Genomic DNA, 14705 nt, shown 5'->3' on the forward strand with positions numbered 1-14705 from the left:
GGGATGGTATGGTAAAGCGAAAGAGTCATCAAGAGTGGTTCTGTGAAGAGAGAAGTGGAGGTAAAAGCTTTGCATAAGACAAAATCCGACAGGGCGGCTGGAGCGGATAGCACTGCTGTTGATTTTATTTGGAAAGGGGGTGACTTTGTTGTTGACTGGTTGGAAAGGATATTCAATTCATTTATGGTTCATGGTGAAGTGCCTGAAGATTGGCAGAATGTTGACCCACTGTATAAAGGCAAGAGGTGAATGTTCAACCTACAGAGGTATAACTTTGTTGAGTATACCTGGTAAGTTGAGTGGGAGTGCATTGATTGAGATGATAAAGGCATCAGATTGGGGAGAAGCAGTATAGTTTCAGAATTGGTAAAGGTTGTGTGGATCAGGCATTTGTTTTAATGAATATGAGAAATATTGAGAAAAACAGATGGATCTGTAAATGGCATTTATTGATTTGGAGAAGGTATATGATTGTACTGACAGATATGCTTTGTGGAAGGTCTTAAGAATATGTGGTGTGGAAGGAAAGCTGCTTCAAGCAGCTGGCAACCACACTGGAAACCTACCCATGGCCTACTAGGAATCATGTCCCACCCCATGAGAAAAACTGGCATTCCTCTTAAACCCCTCTTTGTTTAATGAACAATGTCACCTTAAGGAGGACTCTTGTCTAAAATTGGAGCCTTCACCAGTTAAACTCTTAGACCTCACATCATCATCATAATCATCATATTAAGACAAACGTTTTAGTAAAATGGACTAAACATGACAGGGAGCTTACAAAGAGAGAGTATGATGGCAAAAATAAAGGGGTTGGTATTAGAGGTAACATGGAGAAGTAGAGTGGAAGAGTACTGGAGAGAAAGAAATGGTGAAAGAATATATACAATGGTGTTATTTGAGGGAAGCATGAAAGGACAGGAATAAGAGGAGACTCTTTTGCCGTGACCACCCCTTGACTGAAGTCTCAAGACAGATCAGGCATCAAAGATAAGAGAGATAGACAAAACAAAACTCATAATGATATGGAGATACAATAAAGTACACTTCCATGGAAACACCTCATTTAAGTTCACACATACAATGCTAATACATAATCCCAATAAAAAAGATGCTTTGCATAGAACATAAAAATCACTTACCATCAATATTAAGCATCATCTTCCATTGAGATGGTCGTACACTTTGATGGAAGCCAAACCACACTTCCCGCCCACCACCTAGTGGGTGATAGTACCCATCTGGGGCAGAGAAAAAAGACCTGCCCACTGGTGTATAAGTCATGGAAGGCAAGTGGCGCATAACTACATCCAATGCCTAATGAAAAGGAAAAAAAATCATATGCATAAAACCCTAATTATAATGAACACACACACACACAGAAAAAAAATGGGAAAACTTCAATGTTTATCTGGCTGTAGTGAGAAAGCATCAGGAACAAATGAACAACTGTTTAATCAGAACACACATCACACATACTGTAATGAAAACACAGACTATCCTCAAAAACTACTTCATACTTTATCGTGATCAATCCAAACGCCCTTGTTAAACTAAATGACAGCAAAATGTTCCTATATGCTCTACCTAATGCATGCTACAGTATGAAAGCTGTTAAACAACAACAAGATAAGAAGGGAAAGCCTTCAGTGTAAAAAGTTCTGCTTAACTGAAGCCAAGACAGCAGTACAAAGACACATTAAAAATAAAAGTAATCAGATTCTTGGAATCACAGTCGAGCATTTCAATTTAAGTCCTTCCTAAAATCTCCTACTATAACTGAATCGTGCTCATTATAGGTTTCTGTTAACTAATCATAAATCCTTTCATCTACCTCTTGTGACTGTGTGGGGACCTATAAACTGACACCTCTGTTATTTTCTTGTTGAAACCTACCATTAATTTCTAAAAAAATTAAGTCAATAATACTATCAATGGCTGAAACAAATATATCAGAGAATAAAGATGACATATTACAGTTGCATCTAACTCTAAAATTTTCTTACATATAATCAATTGATAATAAAAATTCTAACACAAAACTGAGATGTGCTTCTATTAGTACATACTGTGGAGGATGGGTCTGCTCCACACGAGCTGTGCTTTTTAACAAAAATGTACATTCTGACTCACTATAAAGCCAACTAAACAGCATAACTCCCAGTTCATTCAGGTGTAATCCATCATTTGTTAACATATCAGAGTACATGTACAAATTCTGCTACTAATATATGAATTAACTCCCTTCTGGATACAAAGGCTCACTAATCTAGTACTGAGACAAATCACCTAATTGAAGAAAGTAAACCCAGCGTTAATCCTAGTAAAAATTCCTGAAATCATAATGTTATCAGTTTCAGTTTGGAAACACAACCTACAGGATAAATGAGAATCATATGATTTTTAACAGAAAAACAAACCTCCTATACTGTCAGCAACATCATCTATACTAGCAACTAGAAAGCAAAGGAATTCTGAGTACTTTTCCATCTACATATGGACATGGCACAGGACCCAAATGTATACCTCCTCAGTCTTATGAGAGTATACTTCTGAGCTAGGTCTAAGCTTTACTTGACTAATTCATCCCTGTCTAAATATCCAGCCTTTTCCTTTTTCTAACAAGCATGGCTTTGTGTTGTCTATTCATAAGAGAAAAGACCACTCTACCCATTTCAAATATTGCCCCACTGCTCACACTTCTGCTAATTCCACAGTCGATGAACCTCTCCTCAACTCTCATTTTCTGAAACACTTACAATCCACCTCCTTCTTTATCATCACCAACAAGAATTCTGAAGCGCTATGTCCACTATAGACCTCTCTCATGTGGCTCACCTCAGGGACTTTGATGAAACTTTTGTTATGACCCTTAACATCTCCAAAGCATTTAACAGGATGTGGCATATGTCTTTGATTTCTAAACCTTTTTCCTCTGGCTTTTCTATTTTCCATTTCATAAAGCATAACCTCTCTAGCTCTTCCACTGCAGGTGTCACCAATGGAGCGACTTCCTCTTCCATTTCTATAAAGAGTGAAGTCACTTTGGGTAATGTCCTAATGACTACCCTCTTTCTTCTCTATAAATGATTTTCTTCAACTTCTTATCCTACTCACTCTTATGCTGATGATTCCACTTTCCACACTGCAACCCTCTTTCCATTTTTTCTTAAACTAAACATATTTCCTCTCTCAATTCTGATAAGTGCAACATCTATGAATGGAGAACTATTATCATTTTTCTTCTATTATTGTAATCATTATACTTAATTACTGTTTCCTGTGTCAGAGATATCACCAGGAAACAGACGAAGAATGGCCCATCCACTCATATACACATACATATGCATAAAAGCCCATACATGCACATATACATATACATACATTTACCTAAATATTCCATTAGTTATACATAATCACTGTTTCCCACATTCATGATATAGTGCCAGGAAAAAGACAAAGAATGGCCCATCCACTCATATACAAATAAATATACATAAACGCCCACATATGCACATATACATATACGTACACATATGCAGATACTACATACATACACACATATGTATTCATACTTGCTTGCCTTCATCCATTCCTGTCACGGCCCAACCCCAAAGGAAACCAGCATCGCTATCCCCTGCTTCAGTGAGGTAACGTCAGGAATACAGACAAAAAGACCACATTCGTTCACCCTCAGTCTCTAGCTGTCATGTATAATGCATACATACCATAATACTTCTGATAGCAGTGAAATGACTGACTCCTTTAAAGGTAGAACTTCTTCAAAGAGACTGTATATTTTTTTTTTTTTTTTTTTTTTTTTATACTTTGTCGCTGTCTCCCGCGTTTGCGAGGTAGCGCAAGGAAACAGACGAAAGAAATGGCCCAACCCCCCCCCATACACATGTACATACACACGTCCACACACGCAAATATACATACCTACACAGCTTTCCATGGTTTACCCCAGACGCTTCACATGCCTTGATTCACTCCACTGACAGCACGTCAACCCCGGTATACCACATCGCTCCAATTCACTCTATTCCTTGCCCTCCTTTCACCCTCCTGCATGTTCAGGCCCCGATCACACAAAATCTTTTTCACTCCATCTTTCCACCTCCAATTTGGTCTCCCTCTTCTCCTCGTTCCCTCCACCTCCGACACATATATCCTCTTGGTCAATCTTTCCTCACTCATTCTCTCCATGTGCCCAAACCATTTCAAAACACCCTCTTCTGCTCTCTCAACCACGCTCTTTTTATTTCCACACATCTCTCTTACCCTTACGTTACTTACTCGATCAAACCACCTCACACCACACATTGTCCTCAAACATCTCATTTCCAGCACATCCATCCTCCTGCGCACAACTCTATCCATAGCCCACGCCTCGCAACCATACAACATTGTTGGAACCACTATTCCTTCAAACATACCCATTTTTGCTTTCCGAGATAATGTTCTCGACTTCCACACATTTTTCAAGGCTCCCAAAATTTTCGCCCCCTCCCCCACCCTATGATCCACTTCCGCTTCCATGGTTCCATCCGCTGACAGATCCACTCCCAGATATCTAAAACACTTCACTTCCTCCAGTTTTTCTCCATTCAAACTCACCTCCCAATTGACTTGACCCTCAACCCTACTGTACCTAATAACCTTGCTCTTATTCACATTTACTCTTAACTTTCTTCTTCCACACACTTTCCCAAACTCAGTCACCAGCTTCTGCAGTTTCTCACATGAATCAGCCACCAGCGCTGTATCATCAGCGAACAACAACTGACTCACTTCCCAAGCTCTCTCATCCCCAACAGACTTCATACTTGCCCCTCTTTCCAGGACTCTTGCATTTACCTCCCTAACAACCCCATCCACAAACAAATTAAACAACCATGGAGACATCACACACCCCTGCCGCAAACCTACATTCACTGAGAACCAATCACTTTCCTCTCTTCCTACACGTACACATGCCTTACATCCTCGATAAAAACTTTTCACTGCTTCTAACAACTTGCCTCCCACACCATATATTCTTAATACCTTCCACAGAGCATCTCTATCAACTCTATCATATGCCTTCTCCAGATCCATAAATGCTACATACAAATCCATTTGCTTTTCTAAGTATTTCTCACATACATTCTTCAAAGCAAACACCTGATCCACACATCCTCTACCACTTCTGAAACCGCACTGCTCTTCCCCAATCTGATGCTCTGTACATGCCTTCACCCTCTCAATCAATACCCTCCCATATAATTTACCAGGAATACTGTATATATATATATATATATATATATATATATATATATTTTTTTTTTTTTTTTTTTTTTTATACTTTGTCGCTGTCTCCCGCGTTTGCGAGGTAGCGCAAGGAAACAGACGAAAGAAATGGCCCAACCCCCCCCCCCCCCATACACATGTACATACACACGTCCACACACGCAAATATACATACCTACACAGCTTTCCATGGTTTACCCCAGACGCTTCACATGCCTTGCTTCAATCCACTGACAGCACGTCAACCCCTGTATACCACATGACTCCACTTCACTCTATTTCTTGCCCTCCTTTCACCCTCCTGCATGTTCAGGCCCTGATCACACAAAATCTTTTTCACTCCATCTTTCCACCTCCAATTTGGTCTCCCTCTTCTCCTCGTTCCCTCCACCTCCGACACATATATCCTCTTGGTCAATCTCTCCTCACTCATTCTCTCCATGTGCCCAAACCATTTCAAAACACCCTCTTCTGCTCTCTCAACCACTTCCGCTTCCATGGTTCCATCCGCACAACTCTATCCATAGCCCACGCCTCGCAACCATACAACATTGTTGGAACCACTATTCCTTCAAACATACCCATTTCTGCTTTCCGAGATAATGTTCTCGACTTCAACACATTCTTCAAGGCTCCCAGGATTTTCGCCCCCTCCCCCACCCTATGATCCACTTCCGCTTCCATGGTTCCATCCGCTGCCAGATCCACTCCCAGATATCTAAAACACTTTACTTCCTCCAGTTTTTCTCCATTCAAACTTACCTCCCAATTCACTTGACCCTCAACCCTACTGTACCTAATCACCTTGCTCTTATTCACATTTGCTCTTAACTTTTTTCTTTCACAAACTTTACAAAACTCAGTCACCAGCTTCTGCAGTTTCTCACACGAATCAGCCACCAGCGCTGTATCATCAGCGAACAACAACTGACTCACTTCCCAAGCTCTCTCATCCCCAACAGACTTCATACTTGCCCCTCTTTCTAAAACTCTTGCATTCACCTCCCTAACAACCCTATCCATAAACAAATTAAACAACCATTTAGACATCACACACCCCTGCTGCAAACCTACATTCACTGAGAACCAATCACTTTCCTCTCTTCCTACACGTACACATGCCATACGTATGTATGTATATATATATATATATATATATATATATATATATATATATATATATATATATATATATATATATATATATATATATTTTTTTTTTTTATACTTTGTCGCTGTCTCCCGCGTTTGTGAGGTAGCGCAAGGAAACAGATGAAAGAAATGGCCCAACCCCCCCCCCCATACACATGTATATACATACGTCCACACACGCAAATATACATACCTACACAGCTTTCCATGGTTTACCCCAGACGCTTCACATGCCTTGATTCAATCCACTGAAAGCACGTCAACCCCTGTATACCACATCGCTCCAATTTACTCTATTCTTGCCCTCCTTTCACCCTCCTGCATGTTCAGGCCCCGATCACACAAAACCTTTTTCACTCCATCTTTCCACCTCCAATTTGGTCTCCCTCTTCTCCTCGTTCCCTCCACCTCCGACACATATATTCTCTTGGTCAATCTTTCCTCACTCATTCTCTCCATGTGCCCGAACCATTTCAAAACACCCTCTTCTGCTCTCTCAACCACGCTCTTTTTATTTCCACACATCTCTCTTACCCTTACGTTACTTACTCGATCAAACCACCTCACACCACATATTGTCCTCAAACATCTCATTTCCAGCACATCCATCCTCCTGCGCACAACTCTATCCATAGCCCACGCCTCGCAACCATACAACATTGTTGGAACCACTATTCCTTCAAACATACCCATTTTTGCTTTCCGAGATAATGTTCTCGACTTCTGCACATTCTTCAAGGCTCCCAGAATTTTCGCCCCCTCCCCCACCCTATGATCCACTTCCACTTCCATGGTTCCATCCGCTGCCAGATCCACTCCCAGATATCTAAAACACTTCACTTCCTCCAGTTTTTCTCCATTCAAACTCACCTCCCAATTGACTTGACCCTCAACCCTACTGTACCTATTAACCTTGCTCTTATTCACATTTACTCTTAACTTTCTTCTTTCACACACTTTACCAAACTCAGTCACCAGCTTCTGCAGTTTCTCACATGAATCAGCCACCAGCGCTGTATCATCAGCGAACAACAACTGACTCACTTCCCAAGCTCTCTCATCCCCAACAGACTTCATACTTGCCCCTCTTTCCAAAACTCTTGCATTCACCTCCCTAACAATCCATATACCATATGGATTGAACAAGGGCATGTGAAGTGTCTGGGGTAAACCATGGAAAGTTCTGTGGGGCCTGGATGTGGAAAGGGAGCTGTGGTTTCAGTGCATTATCACATGACAGTTAGAGATTGAGTGTGAACAAATGTGGCCTTTGTGGTCTTTTCCTAGCAGTACCTTGTGCACATGCAGGGGGGAGCTGGTTATTTCATGTGTGGCGGGGTGGCAATGGGAATGAATAAAGGCAGACAGTATGAATTATGTACATGTGTATATATGTATATGTCTGTGTGTATATATATATATATATATATATATGTTGAGATGTATGGGTATGTATATTTGCATGTGTGGACATGTATGTATATACATGTGTATGTGGGTGGGTTGGGCCACTCTTACATCTGTTTCCTTGCGCTACCTCGCTAACGCGGGAGACAGCGACAAAGCAAAATAAATAAATAAATAACACATTTTTCCAATTTGATCGCCATTTCCTGCGTAAGCATAGTAGCACTGGGACCGGACAAAGCAAGGCCATATTTGATAATCTATTCTTTACTATGTGTAATGCACAGAAACCACAGCTCTCTAACCACAACCAAGCCTCATAGACCTCTCCATGGTTTACCCCAGATGCCCCAGCCAGGTACCCAGCACCTAGCAGAGGCTGGGTGGACTGTGAATCAACCACTGCAACCAAAATCTGAATCTATGCAGCCTTAAATTTAAGTGGTCCTTGAATGTGTTGTGATCATAAACAATAACATCCACAAGTTACCATAAACATATTCTCCATGTACTATCCATCAAGGCAGCCCATGCATGCTTCTTCTCGTAAACTTATCTCAATAATTTTTGGCTCTACTGACAGATCACATCCTCTTTGTAACATATTCCTTTATTACACTTCCTTAAACAGGCTCTCCTGACAGATCACATCCTCTTTGTAACATATTCCTTTATTATACTTCCTTAAACAATCTCACAAATTACCATTCCACATCCACATCAATTCCTTTCTAAATCATATACATCTGGCTGACACTATATGCTTGTCAATACTAATCAGTAAATTCTAGCATCATATGCATGAACATTCTCACTTAAATTTAGATGGATAAAGGTTGAATGCAAACAAAACTGTGAGAGATACAGAAAGAAAACATCACACACCAGCACTAAGTTAATTAAACATAGAAATGGAAGAAGAGGTAATAAGGAAAAGACAGCTAAAGTGTAACTGTGAAGTTTTGAGAGTCTATAAATATGAATTATGTTGAAAATATAATCATTAAGTAGAACAAATGAATGAATGGGAGTAGTACTTCAGTAACAAGTACAAGAACATGAAGTTAATAAAAGACAAATATGGATATCACTTTGGGGGAATGTTGGTCTGTTATCAATGTATGGGATGAAGACTATGCAAAAGCCACAAAATGGCACAACAGTAAAGATAAATGTAAAATACAGAGAGCAACTCAAACTGATAAATGGTTTTAAATACCTGTATTGCATCATAGGGTATTGTCCGCGTCCGTCCTTCAAGAGCTTCCTCTAATGTATAAAGGTTTACTTGTGCTAACCACTTCATTGCCACCTTAAAAACTCTGTCACGTCCCTCCCCAGGTAATGTTACCTGAAAACATAAAATGATACAACAAAAAATACTGCTAATAAAATGGTGCCTTCAACAACTTGTCAAAAACAAGAATTTCATTTTGACCTTGATGTTTTGTGCATACTAAGAGGGATTTCCCAGTTCAGCATCTGCATACTTCAAACTCCATCCTTACATGGTTGAGGAACATGGGGCACAAATAAAAGGAGTATATAAACTATATCAGACCCAGAAAAAAAAATCAAAATGTGTAAAATGGGTTAAGTAAAAATGGACAAGATAACATAGTGGCTGTTATAAAACCTGTGCAATAAGTTTGAAAATCAGCATTACAATAAAATTCACAAACACATCTGGTGTCCCACATGAAAAAATTCACAACACTGCATATGCCTTGTCAATCTTCAATGTTACACTAACAAATGGAAAATTTACATGGTTCAGTAAGCCTCATTGGATCATAAAACATTGAACAATATAATTTTTTTTCTTTTTTTTTTTTGCTTTGTCGCTGTCTCCCGCGTTTGCGAGGTAGCGCAAGGAAACAGACAAAAGAAATGGCCCAAACCACCCCCATACACATGTATATACATACGTCCACACACGCAAATATACATACCTACACAGCTTTCCATGGTTTACCCCAGACGCTTCACATGCCTTGATTCAATCCACTGACAGCACGTCAACCCCGCTATACCACATCGATCCAATTCACTCTATTCCTTGCCCTCCTTTCACCCTCCTGCATGTTCAGGCCCCGATCACTCAAAATCTTTTTCACTCCATCTTTCCACCTCCAATTTGGTCTCCCACTTCTCCTCGTTCCCTCCACCTCCGACACATATATCCTCTTGGTCAATCTTTCCTCACTCATTCTCTCCATGTGCCCAAACCATTTCAAAACACCCTCTTCTGCTCTCTCAACCATGCTCTTTTTGTTTCCACACATCTCTCTTACCCTTACGTTACTTACTCGATCAAACCATCTCACACCACACATTGTCCTCAAACATCTCATTTCCAGCACATCCATCCTCCTGCACACAACTCTATCCATAGCCCACGCTTCGCAACCATACAACATTGTTGGAACCACTATTCCTTCAAACATACCCATTTTTGCTTTCCGAGATAATGTTCTCGACCTCCACACATTCTTCAAGGCTCCCAGGATTTTCGCCCCCTCCCCCACCCTATGATCCACTTCTGCTTCCATGGTTCCATCCGCTGCCAGATTCACTCCTAGATATCTAAAACACTTCACTTTCTCCAGTTTTTCTCCATTCAAACTTACCTCCCAATTGACTTGACCCTCAACCCTACTGTACCTAATTACCTTGCTCTTATTCACATTTACTCTTAACTTTCTTCTTTCACACACTTTACCAAACTCAGTCACCAGCTTCTGCAGTTTCTCACATGAATCAGCCACCAGCACTGTATCATCAGCGAACAACAACTGACTCACTTCCCAAGCTCTCTCATCCACAACAGACTTCATACTTGCCCCTCTTTCCAAAACTCTTGCATTTACCTCCCTAACAACCCCATCCATAAACAAATTAAACAATCATGGAGACATCACACACCCCTGCCACAAACCTACATTCACTGAGAACCAATCACTTTCCTCTCTTCCTACACGTACACATGCCTTACATCCTCGATAAAAACTTTTCACTGCTTCTAACAACTTGCCTCCCACACCATATATTCTTAATACCTTCCACAGAGCATCTCTATCAACTCTATCATATGCCTTCTCCAGATCCATAAATGCTACATACAAATCCATTTGCTATTCTAAGTATTTCTCACATACATTCTTCAAAGCAAACACCTGATCCACACATCTTCTACCACTTCTGAAACAACACTGCTCTTCCCCAATCTGATGCTCTGTACATGCCTTCACCCTCTCAATCAATACCCTCCCATATAATTTACCAGGAATACTCAACAAACTTATACCTCTGTAATTTGAGCACTCACTCTTATCCCCTTTGCCTTTGTACAATGGCACTATGCACGCATTCCGCCAATCCTCAGGCACCTCACCATGAGTCATACATACATTAAATAACCTTACCAACCAGTCAATAATACAGTCACCCCCTTTTTTAATAAATTCCACTGCAATACCATCCAAACCTGCTGCCTTGCCGGCTTTCATCTTCCGCAAAGCTTTTACTACCTCTTCTCTGTTTACCAAATCATTTTCCCTAACCCTCTCACTTTGCACACCACCTCGACCAAAACACCCTATATCTGCCACTCTATCATCAAACACATTCAACAAACCTTCAAAATACTCACTCCATCTCCTTCTCACATCACCACCACTTGTTTTCATACATACTTATCATATCATACATACTTATATTACATTTCTCATGAAAAACATGTACAAGAGAGTCAAAATCAGAACCAAGAAAACATGCGTTTCAATCTCTAGTGTTTGGGTGTCATTTTCTTTTTTTATGCTGTCTCCTCATCAGATGCACTATCATCTTCACTGCTGTCAATACCAGATTCCTCACTGTCTAATATATATGTCAATGATATCATATTCATCACCACTCAGTATTTTTCATGAACATAGACACAATTAAACAAAAGCAAAAATTTTCAAATGCCTAACCCTGATGTTATCTACTGGGAAAAATTACAACTATGTGCAGTCCCCTACTAACAATAAACAAGCACTAACTCACAAGCTTCCTCAGTTTTATCAGCAATAAAGATTTGCTCTGCATTGAAGCTGTGCTCATGAATCAACTTCTGAAATGCCTCAGCATAATTTTCAGTATTTTCAATTCAGCAAAACCCTTCCCTCCAGAAACAGTAAGCTTGTGTATGCTGACTTGATTTTTAAATTTGTTAGGCCATCCAATAGAGAACTGAAATGGTTCAATTAATTTCATCAGTCATAACTGGTTCTTCTTTTATACACTGAGACATGTGGAGAGATACATCCCAATATAATTGTGAACTAGGAAAATAGTCTTGTAGCACAAAAATGCATTGCCTCAACTGAGGACAATATCCCCCTACAATGCATGTTATGACTGAAGACAATGGCACTGAAAAGGTTTACTAATACATCGTTCAAAAATGTGTGATTATCATTTATAAAAAAAAAAAGGCAAAATCTTTATCAAAATACAAAAAAACATTAAACATACCTCCAACTCCATCTTTTCATTACCAATGGGCAATGGGTCTCTTGTATATAAATTACTTCTCCCATCAAACACAGGCTGAAAATCAAAGACAATTTTAAAGCATGACTGTCCTATAGCATATGTCAAAAAATTTCATAATGTCTATGAACACGCAATCTTTGGAAAAATATACAGACTGCTGCATAATCTGAAGAATTTCTTTTATAGTCTACTGTCACTGCATTAATATACATGTCATGTATATGGTTTGGTAAAACTAAAGAATAATCCTAATTTACTAACATTTGTGCTTCAACTGAAATTTCCTACCACAATTTTCATTCTAAAAACACATCATGAAAGTGGTTAATTGGACAGATGGGAACATGGTAGCAAAGATGGCAAAAGCAGAAGTAGGGAATTATGTTCTTGACATATATTTCAACAGATGCATTAGTAAGCCAGTACTTCAGTGGTTGTCAAGCTGCACTCCTCTGACCCAGGTAGCTGTCTTTTCTTTCTGCCTCACCCACACATGGACTGAGGGCATTCTATCCACAAACATACAATCTCTCCTTGTCACATACAACACTTAACTCTCTAAACTCATTCTTCCTACCTCTAGATTTTTCCTCAGATGTGCGCTATCTACTAGCCCTGCCTTGGCAGAAGCAATATATAGAAGTAGAAGGCAGGAACATTAGACAGGAGCACTAGGTAGAAGCAGTAGGTAAGAGCATTAGCTGGGAGCACTGGGTAATAATAACATGTTAGAACATTAGGTAGACACAGCAAGTATTCGTACTTTGATGGAACATTTTGTTGGAGTCTTTGAAGTTGCCCTTTGCCAGTGAGGGTGAGGCAATAAGGGTTAAAAAGTAAAACTGAAGTTCAACAGTTATAGGGACTCTTTGGCCATGGCCACCCCCTTGAGGTAGTTCCTGAAGGTAACAGGTGTCAGAGGTACAGACAGACAGATCGATATATTTCAGCCTTAAAATCTTCCTCTTCCTTCTTCTGAGAAAGAATATATGGTTGAAAATGCATCAACAACAAACTTCCCAACTCCTGCTTGTTTTCTTTGCTATGCTATCATACTCCCACAGTACACTTTTTTTCATACTTGTTCACCATTTCCTGCAATAGCAAGATAAAAACAGGAAAAGGTGTAAAAAAGGCCTCATCCATTCACATACACCCTTTAGCTGTCACATGCAGTGTACTGGTATCACAGTCCCCTATCCTCAACTATACCCACAGGCCTTTCCATAGTGTCCCCTGGCTACTTCATATGCCTTAGTTTGGTCCAATGTATACCACATTACTCCAATTCACACTGTTCTGTGTACCCCTTTCATCTTCCTACATGTTAAGGCCCTGAATACTCAAATCTTATTCACTCCATCCTTCAGTCTCCACCTTCTCCTTGTTCCTCCACTTGACACATATATTCTTTCTATCAACCTCTCTATGTACCAAACCATTTTAGTAAACCTTATACAGCTGTCAACTATACCCTTCTTACCACACCTCTCTCTTACCCCATTATATCTTACAAAATCGACCCTCCTCACACCACTGTCCTCAAACATTTCATTACAGCACATTCACCTTCTTCCATGTAACCTCATCTATATCACATGCCTTGCATCCATACGACACCACAGAGACTACTATACCCAAATTTAAACAAACCCATTTTTCGTCCTCCTTTCTCACTTGTCCACCTACTACCTTCCATATGTCACAAACTTATCTTATACACATACGTAGTATTTTCCTAAATATTTCTCATTCCTCACCCACACTCCAAGCTTCATCTTTTCTCACCTTCTGCCATTCTATACTCAATCTCTTCAGGTATCTTTTCCCATAAGCCTTTACCTTAAGCTCAATCATTTTCACAATCCTCTTCCCATCGATATCACTTCCTCTTTTCCTAAAACCTTTAAAAGGCTTCTTCCCTGCCTTCACCAAGATATGGTAAGACATCCCACCAGCTGTCCCTCTCAACACATTCATATCCAAGTACCTTTCCTTTGTATGCTTTTCTAGTAGTACATAATCCAATAATGCCCCCTTACCATTTATTACTCACCCGTTTAGGCACGTCCATCTTTTTAAGCCAGGTATCTATTATCACCAATCTTTTTACGGTAAATAACTCCATAACCAGTACAACATTCATATTCACAATACCAGATACCCCATAAACAGCAATTATACCCTCAACTGCCACAATACCTTCCTCCATGTTCAAATCAACCACCTCTACTACTTGATCACTGCATCAAAATTACTGACACACTCTCTCAGCTCTTCCTTTGTCCTACCATTTCTAATGCATAAACACT

General features: G+C 39.9%; 1 protein-coding gene across 1 annotated transcript in view; it reads right to left on the bottom strand.

Annotated features, from left to right (window-relative positions):
- AGO1 (protein argonaute-2) overlaps window positions 1–14705 on the bottom strand; it is a 237315-nt gene that overhangs the window by 192583 nt on the left and 30027 nt on the right. The window contains exons 4-6 of the mRNA XM_071690453.1: window positions 12373–12447; window positions 9071–9202; window positions 1143–1317 (exon numbers count right to left, since the gene is read on the bottom strand). Of these exons, the coding sequence (XP_071546554.1) occupies window positions 1143–1317; window positions 9071–9202; window positions 12373–12447 (382 nt within the window). The remainder of the gene's footprint in view (window positions 1–1142; window positions 1318–9070; window positions 9203–12372; window positions 12448–14705) is intronic.

This window comes from Panulirus ornatus, chromosome 48 (assembly GCF_036320965.1).
Source record: "Panulirus ornatus isolate Po-2019 chromosome 48, ASM3632096v1, whole genome shotgun sequence".
NCBI classification, from domain to species: Eukaryota; Metazoa; Arthropoda; class Malacostraca; order Decapoda; family Palinuridae; genus Panulirus; species Panulirus ornatus.